We start from the raw sequence: 23,196 nt of genomic DNA on the forward strand, positions 1-23,196 counted from the left end.
CCCTCTCTGTCTCTAAAATCAATAAATAAAAATTTTTAAAAATCAGGTCCTCTGATTAGAGCCAACTGCAAATCTGCTATGCTAACCCTGCTTCATGCACTGCTCTGACTGAGATTTTATTTCTCATCAAAGATTAGAGATTATAGGCCCTGGCCAGTTGGCTCAGTTATAGAGTGTCGGCCCAGCATGTGGAAGTCCTGGGTTCGATTCCCAGCCATGGCACACAGGAGAAGCGCCCATCTGCTTCTCTACCCTTCCCCCTCTCCTTTCTCTTTATCTCTTTCTTCCCCTCCCGCAGCCAAGGCTCCATTGGAGCAAAGTTGGCCCCGGTGCTGAGGATGGCTCCATGGCCTCCACCTCAGGTGCTAGAATGGCTCTGGTTGCAGCAGAGCAACTCCCCAGATAGGCAGAGCATCACCCCCTGGTGGGCATGCTGGGTGGATCCTGGTCAGGCACATGCAGAAATCTGTCTGTCTGCCCCCGCCTCCCTCCCAGTGTCTCACTTCAGAAAAATACAAGAAAAAAAGAAGATTAGGGATTATAGACAAAGATGAGGGAATATAGATTGATTGGACAGTTCCATTCGGTTAAAGCTCCTCACATCTCGGGCATCTATTTCCAGGCTTCTTCCACATAGCACCATTAGTAGAGGGAAAAGCTGGAAAAGCCAGCGTCAGTAGGTTCCCTTAGCATAGGAATTATTTTGTCTTTAACAGCCCCATTCAACTTAGAAAAATTTGGCCATCATTTAAAATAAAATTTTAAATTAGGATCATATTTTTTAAAATATCTTTTGTTTAAGGCAGTATTAGGAAAGGAAAAGAAATTTGTGATGAAACTTTACCGTTATTTTAATTTCCAGCTGCATATTTTACATGCACATCTAAACATGCCACATGGTTCTCAACATGCATGAAATATAGGAGGTATTTTGTGCTCACTTTAGCATTACATGTACTAAAATTGGAACAATACAGAGGAAATTAGCATGGCCCCTGCACAAGGCTCACATACACACACCCACACACACACACACACACACACACACAAGAAATATAGGAGTTTTATTCTGCAGTTATGTTATAAATGATAACCAATTCTGCGCTTATGTTTTTGTTTGCAGTGGAAATACCTTTCTGTAGCTATCTTTCCATGATATAGATTTTACTTTTTGCTGTCGAACTAGAAGTTAAAAATATTTTTATAGCCCCTGCTCTTAATTTGCTGAAACCAATTTATTTTTTAGCATGCTAGCTGCAACAATTCTGTCTACCCAAATTTTTGAAAGACTAGTCATCCTGAAGACAATTAGGAAAATAAAATAATTTAAAACATATATTTAACTGATAAGAAAAAGTCCTTCCATTTTTATATCCTTAGATTTGGAGGGAGACCATATGAAAACAATGAGATTTAAGTATATGAAGGTATTAATAAGCTCTAATATTAATATTATAGTCATTTTATAAGTATGTGCTGCTGATAAGGATTTTAATTTTATTATTACCATTATAATTAGAGTCTGTTGTTGCATATATTTGGTTAATTTTGGTTGTGGGTTTTTAAGTAAACTGAGGAAAAGTTTTCCTATTTTAAATTCTATTTGGTAATTAAGTTGGATACAAAGAATAAATATTTATGATCAGAGCTTATGAAAGACAAATATTTACCTAGAAATAGTTATCCAAATAGGCCTTTTGAATATTCATATATTCCATCTTGTTTTTAATTAATGGCTTCATAGTTCATACAGTTTCCCTTTAGCTGGCTGAGCCCTGGGCGGCTGGCTCAGTTGGTTGAAGCATCACCGCGAGTTGCAGAGGTTGCTGTTCTGATTCCTGGTCAGGGCACATAGAGGAACAGATAGATATTCTTGTCTGTCTCTCTCTTGGTCTGTCTCAGTTCTTCTCTCACTAAAATCAATAAATAAAAAAATTTAGAAACCAGTTGGCTGAGTTGTATAAAGCCATGCTTTCATTTTTATTTTCTATAACTGTCTCATTTCACCCAAAGAATGTACACTATCTACTCACAATTTTTAAGTTTCAGATGCTACTGCTGAAACATATTCTTTAAAACATGGCTTTAAAAAGTTATGTATTTAGCAATTTCATGTATTTATTGAGTTTCCGCTATGCACTAGGTACAGAGGAAGCACTTGGGGGTTTAATGCCAGGTTGATCCAATTGCTGCTCTCCTGGAGATTATGGTATACACAATAATCACTAAGAGCTTCAGTTTTGAAGTAAGAGAAAGTTAAGTTTGAATTCCAGCTGTGATACTTGGTTGCTGGGTAACTTTGTATAAGTTACTTAACTACTCTGAGACTCCTTTGCAAAATGAGAATAATGAAAATAATACCCATTTCATAGAGTGGATCTAAAGATTGAACAAGATAATCAATGTAAACCCATAGTACAGTGCTTGGAACAGAGGAATGTAAGCACTGTAAATAGCAGGAGTGGATAGATCATTGCAATATTGGATGTTGTACCCTAGAGAAAAGGAGGAAAAATTCCATAGAGTGCTATGGAAACAAATTGTTGAATTGATATCATCTTAGGATAAAAACCCAATGTCCTGAGAACACTCAGAGTATATTAGCTATATTTCAGTTTTAAAATTCTGTAAGAATATGGTCATTTTCTCGTTTCCTACTGAATCGTGATTTTTCATTTGTACTCCAGGTGACTTGCATGGGCAATTAGAGGACCTCCTTTTGATCTTCTCTAAGGTAAATGATTATTTTGCTAAATACTTGCATTTTTGTTGGGGGAGGGCAATCCTAGGGCAGATAACAATATTTTATTAGGGATATGTACAAATACAGATGTAATATAACTGTTTTTATCCAAGAAGCTGAAAGATTTGTAGGGTGTATCTTTTGAGGGTTTTTTTTACATATATTTCATTAAAAAATTTAAAATTTGTGTTTTTGTTCAATATTATTGTTTTCTGTCTAGCTATTAGGATTTGCACCTGATTGCATTTATGGTCCTTATTGCATCAGAAATGTCTAGGTAGCACAGGGTGGGGAGGGGAGCAGTCTGTCTTGTTTTATGTTGCTCAGAAGTGAGCCTCTCCCATATTAGTCTTGTCTCCCAATGGACGCTAACTATGTATGAAAGAAGTCCCCCACAGTAAGTTCCAAATTGTTCTCTTCTCTACCCCATTCACCATTGCTGGGCTCAGTTGTTCGTACAGTGCCATGACTCCTCTTCATTTGTTGGGCTTTGGTGGTGGGAGTCCTCCCAGAGGTCACCGAGCAGCTTGGTCTGTGTGCAGTTTCTTTGCATCTCTTGGATGGGAGTCATTTCTCTCTTTGAGCCAGCAGTTGTCAACTGAATGTTTGCTTCTGGGATGACTGCGTGTAGAAAACTGATCCTGGGTTGACCCCTGCATTCACAGTGCTACCCCTTTATCTCTCTCTGATTAATGTGTTATCCCCACAAGTAGCATGTTGAATAATTGGCCAAGATAGATATCTCAGATGGGCTGAAATAAAATAGATTCTGATGATTCTGATGGCCAATCAGTTCTACTCTTTGGAGACTGTGGGAGCTTGAGTAAGCCACGTAACTTCATAAACCTTCATTTTCCTTTTGGCTGCAGTATTCTTGAGCTTCCACCTCATAAGAGGTTGTCTTGTAAATAAAATAACATAAATATCCAAAAAGTTTTTTTTAAAAAAAGATTTTATCTATTCATTTTAGAGATAGTGAAAGGTAAAGGGGACAGCAAAGCATCAATTCGTAGTTGCTTCCTGTATGTGCCTGACCAGGCTAGCCCGAGACTGCAAACCAGGGACCTCAGCATCCCAGGTTGATGCTCTATCCATTGTGCCACCACAGGTCCGGCTAAAAGCATTTTTAAGTATTATATTTTCATGAAAATGAAAGGTTTTCATGTCATGCATTCAGAAGGGAAGCTTGGAAGGAAATGGAGCAGGCCAAACCAGGAATGCATAAATGGAGCTGGCACTTAAGAGGCGATCCAGTTGAGACTGCAGGAGGCCTAAGCAAGGATCTAGGGCATGACAGCCAGGGTGGGGTCAGAGGACACAGGAGGCTTACCGGGCGGTGGGTTGGTATGAGGAGGTCCAGGCAAAGGTTTGCTGCGAGGGAGTTCGAGGTGCCGGTCAAAGAGCAGTTCTGGAGGTCAGCCCCAGAATCCAAGCTGGGCAGGGAAGGAAGAGAAGCCACAATGGGCCAATCAGCTGGGAGAAACAAGAGGGTGGATGGGTTGGCTGTTCTCTGAGGTCAGGGAGTAGGCTGACTGCAGTGAGGGCCGTAGGAAGCAGGATGGGTGGGAAATTGCAAGGGGAGTAATTCTAGGGGATGAATGGGCCTGAGGTGGGGTGCAAAATGTGGCCAGCTGAAGCAAGTGAAAGAAAATAGTGGGCGTGAGGAGGTTAAGTAGGAGTATTCAATGAGCTTGTGACAGGACTGAGATGGGGGGCAGGGGAAGGAAGCTAGACGCAGGGCATGCGCCTGGAAGGAGGAGAGGGCTTTGACCTGAGGCTGGCAGAGTGCTGGTGTTTTAGTGCCTCTGAGGGCAAGTAGACCCTCCCCTCCACCTGAGCGTGAGGTTTCCATCCTGTGGGAGAATGGGTCCTTCCCTTCCAGAGGACAGCAGGAGCCAGGATTCAGCAGCATCTTTAAGGGAGGCCTACATGTCCAGAGGGAAGTCTTTCTGAATGAGTTGAAGGCAGAAGGGAGTTCACTTACCATGCAATGGGGATTCTGCTGGCCAAACTGGAAAGCTGTGGAGACGTTAGAAACAACAGACTGGTGAGAGGATACCAAGGAGGTGTGCAGTTTGGGTAACGGGATCTGTGTAACTCTACATAGCACCATATAAATGTGTAGTCCTGCTATGGTTGACAATTATAGTCTGAGGACGGAGGAGGGGGCAGAGGTGTGTGGGGAATAACCACAATGGAACATCTAGTAATTATTTCTCAGCAGTTTTGGGAAATACATAAAAGGGAAAATAGCTGAGTAAATTAAATGGGGAAAGTGACTTCTGAGGCATTTAGAAAACATTTCTTGAGAGGTAGTTGATAATACTAAGGTGTGATCAGGGAAAATACTCTGGAGTAGACACAAGAAAGGAGAATTCCAACGGTAAATCTATATGGAACATACAAAGCTGGAAAGTGCTAATGTAAATATTGAACAGGAGGAGTTGGGTCATGTAAGAGGTAATATAAAAAAAACTAAAGGTGAAAACATAGCATTCATATGAGAGCAGGAAATATTTTTAGAGTTAGTCAATGATAGTGCTCAGGAAGTCGAGATTGAGAGCCCAGCTAACAAGAGTGGGCACTATTGTTGGGATGGATTTGGGTAGAGGGAGGCGAGGAGATTGTTTGGAAAGCAGAAGTCTGCAAGAGCCATGAATTAGAATTTCAGCAGGCTTGAGTGAGAAGCAGGTAAGATGTATCTCAGCTATGGAATAAACCACATGCACCAGAATATTGAAATGGCCTGGTTTAAAAGGGAAAGCTGAGGGAAGAGTCCTTGAGGACAGCAAGATTCCGCTATAAGAAACAGAAAGATAGTGTAATATGCATAGCATAGCAGGAGCGGGCTGGAGGTCTGGGCTTGGCCCAAGGCCAGCCAAAGGCACAGCCTGAGGAAGAGTTCTAGTGTAGGGCCCTCCTGCGATTCCTCTTTTCATTCAAGTGGTCAGCTTGGTTTAAGACTGCTGTTGTTATCCAAATCACATGGGAAAGTGAATCTGCCCACTAATTTATTCATTAAGTAAACTTTGATCAGGTCCCTCCAGTGTTCAAGGCACTATATAAACTGTGGAATGACACAAAGATGAATATGACGTCCACTCATTTTATGTATGTGTCAAACACCATGTATGAACAAGGTGCTCTGCTGTGGGTTGGTGATACAGTATATCTGAGACACTGGTTTTGGTTCCAAAGACATCACCATTTAGTGAAGCATGATCACTTAATAGAACAACAGGGTGGGACACATTATGATTGGGATAAGCATGAGGCTCCAAGGGAGCATACAGGAGGGGCCCCTAACCTCATGGGAGACTTCCTGGAGGAGGTGACAGTCAAGGCAATCCCATGAAGGAACGTTTTGGAGGGTTGAAAAAGATTTTATTCTTCACACATTTTTTGTGGTGCACTGCAATAAATGATGAAATTTATACTAATGATTGTTCTTGATTGTTTTGAGATTGTGGTTTCTTTAATATTTGGTTGCCCTCAAAATTGTATCATTTAGCACCTTTACACTAAACCAGACATTTTCAGGTGACAATCCTATCTGGGTTTGAAAAGAATTCTTAACACTGGGTGCCATACTGTTAAACATGGCAGCCTGAGCGAGAAGGGGATCTCAGCTCTCTATGGCTCCAATATCATCAAGTGAAGCAGTTTACATAGCATTTGTTAGGTTGTGGTTTTAGATTTTCTTTTCTTTTCTTTTTTTTTTTCTGAAGCTGGAAACGGGGAGAGACAGTCAGACAGACTCCCGCATGCGCCCGACCGGGATCCACCTGGCACGCCCACCAGGGGCAATGCTCTGCCCACCAGGGGGCGATGCTCTGCCCTGGGGTGTCACTCTGCCGCGACCAGAGCCACTCTAGCGCCTGGGGCACAGGCCAAGGAGCCATCCCCAGCGCCCGGGCCATCTTTGCTCCAATGGAGCCTTGGCTGCGGGAGGGGAAGAGAGAGACAGAGAGGAAGGAGGGGGGGGTGGAGAAGCAAATGGGCGCTTCTCCTGTGTGCCCTGGCCGGGAATCGAACCCGGGTTCCCGCATACCAGGCCGACGCTCTACCGCTGAGCCAACCGGCCAGGGCCTAGATTTTATTTTCTGAACAGATTAAGTGAAATGAGCTAGTTTGGCTTAGAGTGACCAATTTGAAATACTTCCTTCAGATCCTTAGCCTTGCTAACATTCAAGACATTTTTCCTCACTGAAAACAAAGCTTGAAATTTTACATCAAGCATTGGCAAATTATTTTGTTAAATTCATGCTGTGAATGGAGACCTGAAACTAGAAAAGTGATACACATAGACGGAGAGAGAAACTAATTAGCTCCTCACCCTGTGGGTGTCTTACTGACACTGTCCATTGGAAACCATGCCATCTTGGCTTTTTTTTCTCTCTCTCTCTTCCCTATCATCCCTCACCTCCCATGCCTGTGATTTTCCAGCTGAGAGGCTCATTAAATAGTTTTTTCTCTATTTCCGATGCTTCATACTGCCAGGGTAGTCAGTTCTTTTCCTTTTGAGAGTAAGACAGTATGTTGCAATCAGAACAGACCTCTAAAATAGGATTTGCAAAACGTATCAAAATTAAGATAATGTGGACTTGAGGTCCAGAGGTTATTGTATGATGTGCCTGGGGGAAAATGTCTACCGAAATTGGGATACCTTCTAGATGCTGGTTGTAAAATGCTTCAGTAGGAAATAGGCGGCAATATAGGATAGCGTCTTGTTTTTGTCTCTATTCGTGTGTATTAGTTGTAGTTTGCTGTTTTCCACTTTCAGAACATCTGAATGCTGTTCCGAGTTGTGGTGACCCTGAGTTTTCTATATTTGTCAACTTTATTTTCATGTCATAGATGATTTATTGTCATTACAGCTAAAAACATGTTTACCATTCAAATATAATAAGTATAATTTTAGATTATTGAATTCTTTTCTCAAATTTTGATAGAGTTTTATGCAATGAATTAGAGAGATTTCCATTTTTTTCTATAGTTTGTAACTTAAATACCCAATTCTCAAACTTGGCTATACATTGTAACCACCCAGGGAATTTGGGGACAAAAACACTGATACCTGAGTCCCACTCCCAGAGGTTCAGACAGACATCTGGGTACGTTTAATAGCTTTCTAAGTGATTTTAAGGTGGAACCAAGGAGGGAACCATTGATTTAAATAACACTGAAACTATTTTCTCTTAAAAATTGAGATAGAGCTCTACCATAAGCCACATGGAGCTAATGCACTGTTTGTTTTCTACCTAGTTCTTTTCAATCAGTTTTGGTAGTTTTTTTCTTTTCTTTTTTAATTTTTTTTTTTTGAGAGAGAGAGAGAGAGAGAGAGAGAGAGAGAGAGGGAGAGAGATAGGAAGGGAGAGAGATGGTGAGAAGCACCAACTCATAGTTGCTTTCACTTTAGTTGTATGCTGATTGCTTCTCAAACATGCCTTGATTGAAGCCGTGCCAGAGTGATCTGAGAGAACGCAGGCAGACCTGCAGCTGCAGGTCTTTGATTAACTTAGTCTCCAAAGTTTTATACCGTCACTTCTGCTTGTTTACCCTGTTTGTTAGAAGCAAGTCACTAGGTCCAGCCTACATTCAAGAGATGGCAAATTAGGCTTTACCTTTTTTTTTAAAACTTTTTTTAAAATTAATTTTAATGGGGTGACACTGATAAATCAGGGTGCATATGTTCAGAGAAAACATCTCTAGGTTATTTTGACATTTGATTATGCTGCATTCCCATCACCCAAAGTCCAATTGTCTTCCGTCACTTTCTAACTGGTTTTCTTTGTGCCCCTCCCCTCCCCCAACCCCCTCCTCCCCCCCACCCCGTAACCCCCTACATAGGTGGGACATAAAAATGAGACTCAGAGGCTTTACCTTTTAAAGGCAGCGTCAAAGAATTTTTGTATGTTATTTTAAACCAATATTCAATCTGAATATTTCAGTTTGTATTTTTAAACAACTTCTTCTTGCATTTATAGTAATCAAATATATGAAGCAAAAATTTGTTCTTTTGTTTATTGAACACAAGTTCATGAATTGTATATTCTTCAGAAAGTGCCTCTTAATATGACTTAATGTTGTTTTGTGGTCCTGTTTAGCACTTTAAATTCCAAACTGTCTGGTATTGATATTTGCATTTTTGCTTTTTCTTTGTTGCATTTACTTTGCTATTAACTTTCCGTTCTCACAAACTATATGTATACCTGAGTTTTGTGTTTTAAGGTAGTCTGGTAATCTTGTTAGTTTTTGAAATGTTTTCTTCTGTTCTACTTTGTTTATTATTCATTCCATTATGTTTCATTCTTTTTCTTTGTGCTGTTTTGGTGAAATTTTCTTTTTAATTGTTTTCTTTGGCTATTTTACTGTGCTTTCCCATTCATTGTTGGTTATCTTTTCATTGCTGACATTTTAAATCAATAATGTATGTAGCCTGACCAGGCAGTGGCACAGTGGATAGAGCGTCAGACTGGGAGGCCGAGGACCCAGGTTCGAGACCTTGAGGTCGCCAGCTTGAGCGCGGGCTCATCTGGTTTGAGCAAGGCTCACCAGCTTGGACCCAAGGTCGCTGGCTCAAGCAAGGGGTAACTCGGTCTGCTGAAGGCCCACAGTCAAGGCACATATGAGAAAGCAATCAATGAACAACTAAGGTGTCTGCAATACGCAATGAAAAACTGATGATTGATACTTCTCATCTCTCTGTTCCTGTCTGTCTGTCCCTGTCTATCCCTCTCTCTGACTCTCTCTCTGTCTCTGTAAAAAAAAAAAAAGGAACATGAGAAAGTTAAAAATGGTAACAATAAAGAATGAATTATAAAAAATAATAATATATGTATATTTCTCCAATAGCTATACCTTTATTTTTCCACCATTATTCTCTCTCCTCCAATAAGATAAATGTATTCACTTCACACTTTCCCATATATGTCCCACAGTCAGATGAGATTTGTAGAGAATTTTACTTTTCTCCCTTTTCACCCCACCCCCCGCAAGTACTAGCTATTGCTCACACTACATTTTTAGTTCTTGACTATTTTTAGGTTTTCTTTCATAGTATGTCATTTCTGTTTCATAACCCTTGCTTAGTACTTAAATAGAAGTTCCACATTATCACTATTGATTTATATTTAATGATACATTACCGGATTCATTGTCCACATCTGCAGTCTTTCCTCTTGGTATTTCCCTGGTTTGAAGACTAAATTTTACTGTTACTGTTATTTGGTTAGAATATTTTCTTGAGTGTTTTCCTCTGTGGGGCATGTGGGAGCTATATTCTCTGAATACTGGGAGTTTGGATTGTTTACTTTTGTGTTTTAGCACCTAAAACAGACTCTAGTATATAAAAAAAGCAACCAATGCTTGTTCATTTGTTGTGGTATTAGATTACTACATATTTACATGTCTTTCTTCCACCCTGAAGAACATTTATGTTGTTGTTTTTGATATTTTACACATCTACAAATATTTTTAAAAATTGTATTTGTTGGTTGAATTTAGAGTGGGGAGGGGGAGAGAAACAGAAACATCAGTTTGCTGCTTCACGCATGCTCTCATTGGGTGCTTCCTGTATGTGCCCTGACCGGTGATTGAGTCTGTAACCTTGGTGCACTGGTATGAGCTAGCTGGCCAGGGCTGCAAATATTTTCTATCACCCCGAGAAGTTAATGATGTCTTACTCAATTCAGAATTCTTGGTTCATAGTCCTTTTCTCCCTTTAATGTGCAGGTTTTATTCTACCACCTTTTACCTTCCCCTCCTCCATTGTAGGTAAGGAATGTGATACCAGAGTGCATCTTTTCCCTTTGTAATTTATTCTTTTTCTCTGACAGCTTCTAAGACTTTTACCAGGTCATAGGATATTTTTCCCCATCCGTTGTGCATGGGAGGCATGAGCTCTTTCAAACTTCAGGCTGAAGTCCCTTTTTAACCATAGAAAAATCCCCTCTTGTTTATGTAATTATTGCGTCTTCTCCATCTGTTTCTTTTTCCTGATTCTGGAATGCTTGTTATTGGCATATTAGTTCTCTTGGCTCTGAATTCTAATCTCTTACTCATGATTTCCATCATTCTGCTTTTTGTTGTGTGTAAGAGATTTTTTTATCTGCTTGCTCTTTAAGGAAAATAGTGTATTTTCCACCATTCTTTCTTTTACTTAGCTCTAATTGATTGATATTTTAAATTTGAATAGCACATTTTATGTCAGTATTTAGTGTTTTGTTCTTTATTTTACTGTGCTTTTATTGTGTGTGTGTGTGTGTGTGTGTGTGTGTGTGTGTGTGTGTGTGTGTGTGTATAAATAGAGTTCTCCTCTGTCTTCTCCAGCAGCCCTGTATCATTAGGGGACAGGACTTTAGCAGGTTGGGTTGCTCTGCCTCTATCTGGTTAATGGATCCCCTTAAGTGCTAGGTTATTTCCATTTTCTATTTCTGCTTAAGCTAGATTAAGCCTCTCCATAGTTAGTAGAGGCACAATAGTTTCTACTCCTGCGTCAAGAATGTGAGAGGAAGTCTCTATGTTCCTAGGTGTCCATAAATGTGTCAGTGTTCTTTTAGCTTGAGAGATATGGAAGCAGTTTATGGTTTTCTAGTAAGCTCCCCCTCTGGCCCAGCCAGGGCAGCACACATGCTGAGACAAAGTCTCCCCTGATCAAGGGATCTCCAGGTCGCCTCAGGCCTACTCCTCCCATTCTCTCACCCCAGGGCCCTTGGCTGCTGCTCCTCTGGTCCTGGACATCCCACTAGAGCCCAGAGCCTCCAGCACCCCTCAGACTCCTCCAGCGTCCTCATCCCAGACAGCTCACAGCTGGGGAGAGGGAGAGATCAGAGATGTAGACATCTTCACTTTTCTTTACGTTTTCATAAACAACAGCCTGTATTTTTGCAACTGGCTATTATCTAAGCCCAGTGTGAATAAAGTTACATGAATTAACATATAAGAAAGTATAAAATAATGAGATCTTAAAATTAGATATAATGCAAGCTCATAACAAAATGAATCTCTTAATTTTTATGATTTTCATGCAACTTTATCCACACAGACTCACTTGAGTTCAAAAGTAGTCCTGTGTGGTAAGTATGGAGGTTATCATTCCCATTTTACAGATGAGGGAACTGTAGCTCGTAAAAGTTAAATAACTAGCCGAAGGGCACATGGATAAGAGTGGAGCTGGACTAGAGAATAAGTCTTCTTATTTCTGGCCCAGAGCACTATACCACTGATAGCTTCGTTGTTTTCAGTTGCCTTCAGAACATGTTATATTGCATGATTTCTGGAATCCCTAACTTATATGTGGTAACATGTATTATTTTTTCAACTATTTATTATATATCAATATGAACAATTTAAATGTATATAAATACTAGGACAGTGAATGTAAAGTAATAAGGTTTTATGTAATGTGAAATCTAACAAAAGAATTTCAAAATAGTTTATAAGAGGATTAATTAACTAGGATATATGTATTATTTCTTGAAGGTAACTTTTTTGAAGGTAGACATACACTTGGATATATAAGTACTTAAATTTTCTCTTTCTAATGTATTTTTTAAACACTTGAATTTATTATACAATAGAGATGCACTCAACTATTCTACCAGGACTGGTAGGCGTGAGATGTTTTATCTTAGAGTTTAGTAGTACAGAAGGAATCAATAGCTCTTATAAAGACCAGACCTTTGTCCTCATCCCAGTTATTTTTCATGCTAACACTGTGTTTAAAAGTATTATCTCATACTCAGATGTGACAATCAAAATATTTCACAACTAATGTGGCCTAGTCAGTGAGCAGTGAGAACACACTGGCTGTCGATACTTAACGTGATTGTATCCGAGTGTACTGGTGGTACGTCAGCCCGGCTCACAAATACACGGTGCCTTATGTGTTCCTAGGTACTTTTGTGTCTGTTCTCTCATTTGATCTGGGAAGTGGGGATATAAAGTCATCTCCTTTTTGCAAGGTGAGAGACTCACACATAGCCCAGAGAAGTTAAACATCGGGCCCTTTAGAAGTTTCTGTGTTTTCCGGGGAAAAAGAAGAGAGTAGCCATTTTTGATGTGACAAATATCAGTACCTTTCAGAGAAGACTCACAGTAGGCGGTGGGTAGAATGAGCAATCCCCACCCCTCCTTACCTTCCTGTTCCGAGCTGACTCCTCACTCTTGCAGGAAGAGTGGAACTGACTCAAGCAACTGAGCAGATCTTTGCCAATGGAAGAACTGACTCGGCTTCTTTCTCCGTATTCACGGGGACGTTAAGTACAATGCCTTACTTTAATTGCTTTTCATTACATTTTTAAAATTGTTTGTTTTCTCCTTCTCTTCCTTCCGCAGAATGGCCTCCCATCAGGATACAACTCTTATGTGTTTAATGGTGATTTTGTAGATCGAGGAAAAAATTCCATTGAGATCTTAATGATCCTGTTTGTGAGTTTTCTTCTTTACGGCGATGACTTGTGTTTGAACAGAGGGAACCATGAAGATTTTTTGATGAACATAAGGTAACCTAGGCCTTTAGATACCCTCTTTTGTTTCCCATTCTGGAAAATTCTATCCTGTTTCATTCCTAGCAGAGAGGTAGAGCTGAGTGCAGAGGAAGAGGGATGAGGGGACCCTCAGGGCAGATCTCAGTTCTTACCCTCATTTGCAGCCTCCTCGTTTACACAGTTAGTATACATTGTTCTGAAGTTCCCTTCCTAGCCTTTCTTCCAGTTCTGTTCTTCCTTCTCCCTTCTATTATGTTCTTTTTTTAGCCCCCCATGCCCACCCTGCATAGTCCAAGTTGTGCGTTGGGCAGAGAGGGTTAGGCCAGGTTTGGAGGTGTGGTAGGTTCTATGAGCAGGCTTAGATGGAACCATTCTGTTGCTACCCTTTGTCTCATGCTTTGTTTCAGAAACTAGTACAATGTTTTTCACTGATGAGTGTATTTTTTATGGCATGGTAATTGCTTCAGGCACAGTTGGTCATAAACATATTTGAGAACAGCTGTAACAACATTTCAACTATTGGACTCATTGGAGATTTGTGGAATAAAGATTGGTTAAATGGTTTGCCAATTTTTGCTGAAAGCCCCAGTAGGTAATAGATGTTCCTCTTTTCCTTCTTTCTTTTTTTTTTTTTTTTTTGTATTTTTCTGAAGCTGGAAACGGGGAGAGACAGTCAGACAGACCCCTGCATGCGCCCAACCGGGATCCACCCGGCACGCCCACCAGGGGCGATGCTCTGCCCACCAGGGGGCGATGCTCTGCCCCTCCGGGGGGTCGCTCTGCCATGACCAGAGCCACTCTAGCGCCTGGGGCAGAGGCCAAGGAGCCATCCCCAGCGCCCGGGCCATCTTTGCTCCAATGGAGCCTTGGCTGTGGGAGGGGAAGAGAGAGACAGAGAGGAAGGAGGGGGGGGAAGCAAATGGGCACTTCTCCTGTGTGCCCTGGCCGGGAATCGAACCCGGGACTTCTGCACGCCAGGCCGACGCTCTACCGCTGAGCCAACCGGCCAGGGCTTTTCCTTCTTTCTTCTCTTCCCCCTCCCTCCTCCTCTTCCTCGCTCCTTTCTCTCTCTCTCTCTCTCTCTCTCTGTTTCTTTCTTTCTTTCTTCTTTCTTTCTTTCTTTCTTTCTTTCTTTCTTTCTTTCTTTCTTTCTTTCTCTCTTTCTCTCTTTCTCTCTTTCTCTCTTTCTCTCCTCCCTCCCTCCCTCCCTTCCTCCCTCCCTCCCTCCCTCCCATCCTTCCTTCCTTCCTCTTGTTTTATGGAAAACAGGAACCAGTTTGCTCTAGGTGAGTTTAAGGCATGGCATGTTTCCTGTTTTTTTGTTCCTGGCCTTTGGGTGCCTTGATTAAAGCTCAGCAACTAATTAATTTTGTCTTTTGAGGGATTTGGTACTTGGCCACAGTACAAAGTTTTAATTCTAATTCTTAGTTATAGAAGCAAATGCTAAAACTATGAAGAAAAACATTTCAAGACTATTATCAGAGGCCCATTATATGTAACATAGCTCAATACTTTTATTTGGACATGCCATTTATCCTTTTATTTATTCATTTAACCAATTATATTTATTTAGTGCCTGCAATGCTTGATGAAAGAGACATGGCCCCTGCCCTCATAGAGTTTACATCTAGCAGGCAAGACATATATTGAGCAGGTTTTTCAAGTGTGATCAGTTTGTAAAATGGGAGAGCCAACCCGTCTGAGGGGTGACAAAAGGTTCTCCCACAGAAGTATGATGTTAGCCTGAGCCCTGAGGATTAATTAGGCTAGGGGTCCCCAAACTTTTAAACAGGGGGCCAGTTCACTGTCCCTCAGACCGTTGGAGGGCCGCCACATACAGTGCTCCTCTCACTGGCCACCAATGAAAGAGGAGCCCCTTCCGGAAGTGTGGCGGGGGCAGATAAATGGCCTCAGGGGGCCGAATGTGGCCCCAGGCCATAGTTTGGGGACGCCTGAATTAGGCCATCAAGAGAAGGCCATGGTGTTCCACAGTGAGGGGACAACTTATGCAGAGCTTAAGACAATACTTTTTAGACTTGAAGTTCAAGAGGGCAGGAGCATAGACTGAGGGACAGGATGGTGTCTCACAGGGTTGGAGACATAAGAAATGGTTGGATGGTGTAAAGAAATTTGGATTTTCTTCTGAGGACAACAGAAAATCATTGGAGACTATCATAAAATTTGTGTTTTAAAATGCAGCAGGAAGAATAATTTGGAGAGGAGCAAGAGTCTATATGGGGAGGCCAGTTTAGAAGTAGTTCCCACTTAGACTAGGGTTGTGGGGATGGAGATACAAAGGAGTAGATAGATTCAAGAAGAGTTTAGGCAGTGCTGGTTTAAAGCTTGGGAACCTGGTATGAGTGACATGGAAGAGATGATCTCTAGGTCCTTGGCTTACGTTTAAGGGTACACAGCATCACTCACCAATATTGGGAACAGGAGAAGAGGAGGAAGTCGGGATGAGAGAGAATGAGGAGTTCAGTTCGAGGGAAGCTGATTTGAGGTGCTAGTGAGAAGACAGTTGAGTGCACATGTCCAGAGCTCAGAAGTGAAGTGTGGGCCGGAGCACGGCCCCTTAGTTTTGGCACACAGATAGTAGTGAAGCCCTGGGTAAGGATGAGATTGCCCAGGGAGAAAGTGAAGGTAGAAGAGGGCCTGAGACAGGGTCGGAAGGAACCCCTAACATTCAAGGCTCCATAGAAGAGAGCTTGCAAAGAAGATTCACAGTAGTTGAAAGGTAGTAGGAAAACCAGGAGAATTTACTGTCACTAAATCTAAGAGAAGGAAAGTTTTCCAGAAGGACTGCATAGTCAACTGAATTTAGTGTTTCAGAAAGGGCAAGAAAGATGGGGACTGTGATTGGTGCGTGAGTGGATGGCTATCCCACCTGGGTATGGTCTATGTAAGGCTATGGGTGCTTGCTCTCAGGGGGATTGAAGATGGCAGATTGCCTGCCTGCCACTGTGAAGGGCCATTTATGCTGTTTGTTTGCCTGAGAGGCTGTTTCCCCTGCCTGTGTCTTACTGCCCTTGTGAGGCTTTATTAAACGAATGGCCCAATGCGAAAAAAAAAAAGAAAGATGAGGACTGCAAAGTGTCCATTGGATTTAAGAACATAGACACCACCTGACCAGGTGGTGGCACAGTGGATAGAGCGTTGGACTGGGATGTGGAGGACCCAGGTTCGAGACCCCAAGGTTGCTGGCTCGAGCAAGGGGTTACTCAGTCTGCTGTAGCCCCACGGTCAAGGCACATATAAGAAAGCAATCAGTGAACTAAGGTCTTGCAACGAAAAACTAATGATTGATGCTTCTTATCTCTCTCTATTCCTGTCTGTCTATCCTTATCTAACCCTCTCTCTGATTCTCTCTCTGTCTCTTAAAAAAAAAAAAAAAAAAAAGAACATGGACACCTCTGGTAAGTACAGAACTGAATTCATCTCAGAAAACATAATGTTACATTGTGGAAGCCTACCATGGCAGGATTTGCATAAAGGCCTGGAGTGAGCCTGTTGTTTTCCGCTTCACTGTGTTAGGCATTAACTGTATATACAGAGTGGGGTAAAAGTAGGCTTACAGTTCATATGGAAAATAGTACAACAATAATACAAGAATAAACTTTGTTTTACATACTCACAACTGTAAACCTACTCTTGGTGCACCCTGTGCGATTTTGCTAAGGAAAGGAAAAGTAATTGAAAAAATTCCCATCATAAAATCTCGCATAGTGACTATTATTCAGGCTCTAAAATTCCTGACACTTTGTTAAAAACCTTCAAAACTGGCCCTGGCTGTTCAGCTCAGTGGTAGAGTGTTGGCCTGGCATGTGGATGTCCTGAGTTCGATTTCCAGTCAAGGGACACAGGAAAGCATCTACCTGCTTCTCTACCTCTCCCCCTCTCACATCTCTCTCTCTCTCTCTCTCTCTCTCTCTCTCTCTCTCTCTCTCTCCCTTCCCCTTCTGCAGCCATGGCTCGATTGGAGCAAGTTGGCCCTGGGCACTGAGGATGGCTCCATGGCCACTGCCTCAGGTGCTAAGAAGAGCTCAGTTGGTGAGCAACAGAGCAACACCCCTGATGGGCAGAACATCGCCCCCAGTGGGTTTGCTGGGTGGATCCCGGTTGGGGCGCCTATAGAAGTCTGTTTCTGCCTCTCTTCCTCTCACTGAATAAAAAAATAAAATTAAAAAACCCGTCAATACCATTACATGAAGTATATCAGAGAGACTATAAAGAGCCAACTTGTTTGTCTTCTTGGCTTTTCTTTGTCTTTGTTCAGTCTTCTTTCCTCTCCCTGTCATTCATTTACTATACGATATAAGCAGTCTGAGAAATTCTGTCTACAAGCATTCTCCCACACAACTTCCCCCAACGACCACAGAATCTTCTCTGAATACCAGCAGCACTGGCACGACCTGTGCTTACCACAGGGTTTTTAAGTTGCCTTGTGATTGTTTCACAAAAATTTTTTTTCTTTCCCCAGCTATACTACAAGCTCCTTGAGGATAAGGATGAAGTCATTGGCTGCTTTTGTTCTTTCCCATCATGCCTAGCCAACACTTGCATAACTGAACACATAGATACTAACTGGGTGTTACTTGAGTAAATAATAGTTCCAACTAAAGTCTAGTTTCTTACGTTGTTGAATTCATGAGAGTGAGATGTCAAGGTCTCCCCCTTTTGCGTGATTCACATAAGTAGGAGTCATCACCATTTAATTAAATAATTGAAATTCCATTTCCCCCAGGTATGGCTTCACAAAAGAAGTCTTGTCTAAATATAAGGTAAGACTCATATTTCTTTAAAAATTCTCTCTGCTGTCTGTACATAGAAGTGAGAAAAGAGCCTGCAGGAGGGTGGTGGGTGAACTAGTCAGAATCCATACCAACACAAGCACAGCAGGAAGCCCTGGCCATGGAAGAGGATTGTTTCCTTCCTGAGCTGAAGTAATGTGGTCATTGTCATTGTGGCTTTTGTACATTTCAGTATAGGTACAAACATATTTCATTGTTTTAAAGGTGCCTGGGATTTGTTTACTCAGGTATGGTAAAACATGCAGACGTGAAAATAGCTGTTGTCAAGGCAGAGGTTTTTCTTCAGTTACCTGGAAACAGGAGGCACAGCATACCACATCGGGTGGGCCGCTGGGGAAGCACCAAGGTTGGGCAGAAGGCAGGCAGAGTGAGGGGGAGAGTGTGTTTATTGTGGTTTCCGTGGGAAGGACAGGGGGAAGCAGTGTAAGCAGGTTTAGGATTGGCTAGTGTGAATAATTTCAGCCCTCTAAAGGAGGTGGTATAGGTTCTTGATTGGTTGGTTTGCATATGAAAGGCAAGTTATTTGTTATCTCTAATAAGAATTAGCTAGCCCTGGGAGGGGCAGTCTCTTCAAGGATCATCAAGGCTCCAAGATGTCGAAGTATCAAAAATACAGAATAAAGAGATGAGTATGTCTGACAGGTGGTGGAGCAGTGGATAGAGTGTTGACCTGGGATGGTGAGGTCCTAGGTTTGAAACCCCGAGGTCGCCGGCTTGAGCGTGGGTTCATCCCATCTGGCTTGCACATAGGCTCACCAGTTTGAACTAGGGCTCCCCGGCTTGAGCTCAGGATCATCAACATGATCCAAGGGTCACTGGCTGGAAACCTACTGCCAACGGCTTGAAACCCAAGGTCTCTGGCTTGAGCAAGGGGTCATGGCCTCAGCTTGAGCCCCCTGGTCATGGCATGTATGGGAAGCAATCAGTGAACAAGTAAGATGATGCAACTACAAGTTGATGGCTTCTCATCTCTCTGTCTCTCCCTTCCTGTCTGTATATCTGTCTCTTAAATAAAAGAAGACATGATGAATGCATGCTACTGGGTTAGCGACCCTTTGCTGACTTTCTTTGGATAGCATGAAAACTGATCTGCTTTTTGTCCATACGGTGAGACTATTCTAAACTTGAACCCATCAGAAAGACGAAACTTATTCAAGCTCTCATTTACAGATACATGGGAAAAAAATCTTAGAAGTCTTAGAAGAAGTTTTTTCCTGGCTGCCACTCTGTACAATCATTGATGATGAAATCCTGATCATGCATGGTGGGATATCAGAGTCCACAGATTTGAATTTACTCCATAAAATAGAAAGACACAAAGTAAGAAGGCTGTTTACATGAATCTTGTCACAGATTTATAAGGGGATCCCTAACTCTTCTTTTCATTTATTATTTGGTATTCATTTCTGTTTTAGTGGTCATAACTCTGAAAAGATTAGTACAAATTTAAGAAAATCTGGGATTGTTTGATGAAGAACTAAATGGGTAACTTCTCTACATGGGAAATTTTAAAATTCATATTGAAAGTGGAAAAACAAAGGGAATGTATACATTTTTATAGTTTCTAAAAGTGAAAAATTCTGATTTTTAAAAATTAAAATCTCTAATATTGTGGTAAAATAAACATAGCATAAATTTACTGCTTTACCCAATTTTAAGTGTATAGTTCAGTGGCATTAAGTACATTCACGTTGTTGTGCAACCATCACCAAAATCACTACCATCCATTTCTCAAACTTTTTATCATCCCAAACTGAAACTATATACTTATTAACACTAAATTCCCATCCCCCCCAGCCCCTGGCAGGCACCTGTCTGCTTTCTGTCTCTATGTGTTTGACTACACTAGGTGCCTTACATAAATGGAATCATACAGCACTTTATTTCTGAATTGATATGACTTCCCTTGTATTCCAAATGGCTCAGGGTAATATTTTTGGAAAATGTAAGTAATCTTATTAAATACAACAGAAACAGAGCAGGGAACTGTATAAAACCTTTGAGGGAAGTGGTGGTATGGGGCCGTTAAAGCTCACATCCCCCGTGAAAGGCTCCTTTGGCTGGACTTTGCAGAATGCCTGGAGTTGTCTTCTTTCTGTACCAGCCACGTCCCCAGACTAGGGGCATAAAGGGTGCCTCATGGGCATGAGGACAGATAGCGGCTCTAGAGCCAGATGGTCACATATGGTCCTAGTGAAAAAACACGAAGAACCCTTACCCCTCAGGACTGATAATCAACTTCCAACCAGTCTAGGCAAGTGGGTCTAGAGCTGGAATTCATTTGATATAGACAGAAGTGTGACCTCTATTCATTCACCTTGAGTTTTTGGAGCCCTTCTACCTTTATACACATATGAATGATAATATTGTTGCTAACTTTTTCTCATCCTTTTAATTTCAGCTTAAAAGTACCCCTCTGCAAAACCTTCCGCAATGTGCAAAATAGACCAAATGCCTCCTATATGCTCTTAAGCGCCTTTTATATACCCTAAGAGTTACCAATTAAGTAATGAACTGTGGTACCACTTGATTACTATCTTCCCCTATTTCTCTAGTTCACTGATATAACCCCAGCATCTAAGAGGTAGTTAGTCCTTAATCAGTGTTTACTGAATATCTCCTAACAGATATAAGACCAAAGCAGGGCAAACCAAAGACAAAACTGGATACAAACTTTTCCTGATTCTGTGGTGATTTGCATAGCCACTCCCCAACCTCAGCCAGTGAGGACCGCACTTTCTGGTTTATATCTGTTTTGTCTTTGTGTAATTGTTAATAGCACCTCCTTTCACTCTCAAAAGTATCCCAGTTGCAATAAGTTTTAAGGCTACCCTAAGTTGAAGGCATCTTTCTCATGGTCTCAGCAAACGTTTCGATCATCATGCTAATCAGTGTTAGCATAGTGAGTGGATATGATTCTAACCAAAAACAAGGGAACACGATGCATTTGTCAGTCAAATATTGGCAAGCATGTAGCAGGAATAGGACCCTTCACCATACCACCTACCTTATGACAACAGTACTGATTAGCCATGGCAGCCACGACTAATTGATCAGATTGAAAATTTTCCTTTCCTGAGATTAGCCTGAGCAGGTAGCCCTCTCTAGGGCTTTTCCAGATATTAAGAGCATGTCTCCAGAATGCCCATTACTATCTCTGTGTAGTCGCTACATTGAGAGACACCTTGACCCAGTACACACCATGAGGCTCTGACATCAGACAAGTGGAGCTCGCTTTACATCCCGCTTCGCCACTTCCTGGCTGGGAGACTGGACAAGGAACCAAAGTCTTCTAGGTCTCCGTTTCTATACCTAGACATTGGAGCTAACAATGCCTACCGTACTGAATTGCTGGGAAGATTAAATGTAATTACTTAGATGAAGAAAGCAGCACAGAGTAAGCTCTAAACATAGAGCTCCCTTCTCCAACTCTCCTTCTTTTTTCTGATACTTGGGACTAAGGTTTGAATTTCAGTCACCAAGACAGACCCTAGGGAGCAGGAATTTTCCAGGGATACCTCAAATTTCACACCCTTTGAGAATCATTATTCCACCTATGCATAAGATGGGTTTTAAAGGTAGAGATTTGACAAACATTTTTTGTAGCTTTTACCCCTCCTTAGAGTGAAGTTGAATTGGCAGCACACGGTTGTATTCAATAGAATTAAGCTGTAATAAAAGTAGTAGGTTCAAGCTCTGAAACTACCAGCTGAGATAGAGAAGTATACTGCTCACAAAAATTAGGGGATATTTCAAAATGAACATGAAGTGATAAAAAAAAGAAGCATTTGGAGTTTTTTTTTTTTTGATTAAACAAGAACATCAGAAAAGCAAACGACAAGTCAAAGAAGGTTGTTGAATTATGCAGATGAGATGCAAAACCAACTTTTATTTCATTGGTGAAAATGCACTCTCTATACAAAAGGCTGAAAGTACTGGAGTATCTGCACGTTCCTTGATCCCCTAATTTTTGTGAAAAGTGTAGATTTTCAAGTTCAATTTCATAGTCCCCATTTCCCATCCATTAGGACCTTCCAAGTGTAGAGTGGCCATGCTCCTTGGTTTACACCTGTTGTGGAATAATTGTTCATATGGGAGGGGGAGGTTGGGGGAACCTGATGACAACCTCCATTCCAGGTTCATTAAAGGCATTTTGTCAGGTGGGCAGGTTGGGAAGAGTGGTCACTGCAGAGGGACAGAGAAGGAATTTCTATAAGATTTAGGCTCTGGTTTAGTATTCTTTTAACTCCGAGGCAGGGGGTAGGGAAAGGACAGCTACTAGGTCCTCCGGAAGAAAATGATGGTGTGGCGCCTTAGGGAGGGCCTGGGGCAAAGTAGCTTGACCTTGAGTGGCCTTGAAAACAGCAGAGCCACATGTATTTAAGAGACCATGTGGCCTTGCCCAATGAGCTTATCAGAAGTTGTGTGGACCCAAGTCCAGAATGGCCTTCCAGAACATTCTGCTCTGCCTGAGCCCTGAGGGCATTTGTTGGAGGGAAATGGGGAAGATAGGTTGTGAACTCACCAATAATAGCTGAGACTGAGTTTCCAACCATCTCAACAAGGCAGGACCTCAGAATAAGATTCAATTTTATTTTTAAAAAATAAAGTTAAGATTTCATATACACCCTAGTGTAGAGGGCCTACCACAGAGAATTGTCTTATCATTGAACTAAGGCCACCAATATAACATAAGTATAGTTTCAAATTGTTTTGTGTAAAGGTAGGGTGCTACAGAGAAACAAGTGTAAAATTACAGACTCAGGTTATGTAAGAGAATGTAGAAGGGATCGTAATAATTGACATACTATCCGAAAGACATTTTATTTCCCAAAGAAATGCATCACGTTTGTTACTAGGATTAGAGAACATCACCAGTTGCTGGCAGGGTCAGATTGGAACCACATGGCATTGAAGTTGAAGGGCTTCCAAAGTTGTCAACTTATGTCCCCTTTGGGAACTTTCCTGGATGCCCATGTACTTCCTCCCATTTCTACAGGAAAACACAATGAAATGAAAAGCAGTCACTCTTGAGGTGCTTCTGAAATCAAAGCCCATTGGTTCTCTCTTAGCCCCATGTATAGATAAAGGCTCACAGGGAGTTTTCCCTTAGCATCTTCCATTTCCTGTGATGGTGCCTCAGAACCTGTCT

The 23,196-nt window shown here is 41.6% G+C and overlaps 1 protein-coding gene and 1 non-coding gene across 2 annotated transcripts in view; both read left to right on the top strand.

Moving 5' to 3' along the window:
- Positions 1–23,196, top strand: part of PPEF1 (protein phosphatase with EF-hand domain 1) — a 102,186-nt gene that overhangs the window by 48,539 nt on the left and 30,451 nt on the right. The window contains exons 9-12 of the mRNA XM_066356888.1: positions 2,688–2,734; positions 13,082–13,248; positions 17,978–18,014; positions 19,215–19,364. Of these exons, the coding sequence (XP_066212985.1) occupies positions 2,688–2,734; positions 13,082–13,248; positions 17,978–18,014; positions 19,215–19,364 (401 nt within the window). The remainder of the gene's footprint in view (positions 1–2,687; positions 2,735–13,081; positions 13,249–17,977; positions 18,015–19,214; positions 19,365–23,196) is intronic.
- On the top strand, positions 934–1,041 carry LOC136386612 (U6 spliceosomal RNA). Its single transcript, XR_010747979.1, has one exon. It is a non-coding gene; the product is annotated as a U6 spliceosomal RNA (small nuclear RNA).

The sequence above is a fragment of the Saccopteryx leptura genome, chromosome X (assembly GCF_036850995.1).
Source record: "Saccopteryx leptura isolate mSacLep1 chromosome X, mSacLep1_pri_phased_curated, whole genome shotgun sequence".
NCBI classification, from domain to species: Eukaryota; Metazoa; Chordata; class Mammalia; order Chiroptera; family Emballonuridae; genus Saccopteryx; species Saccopteryx leptura.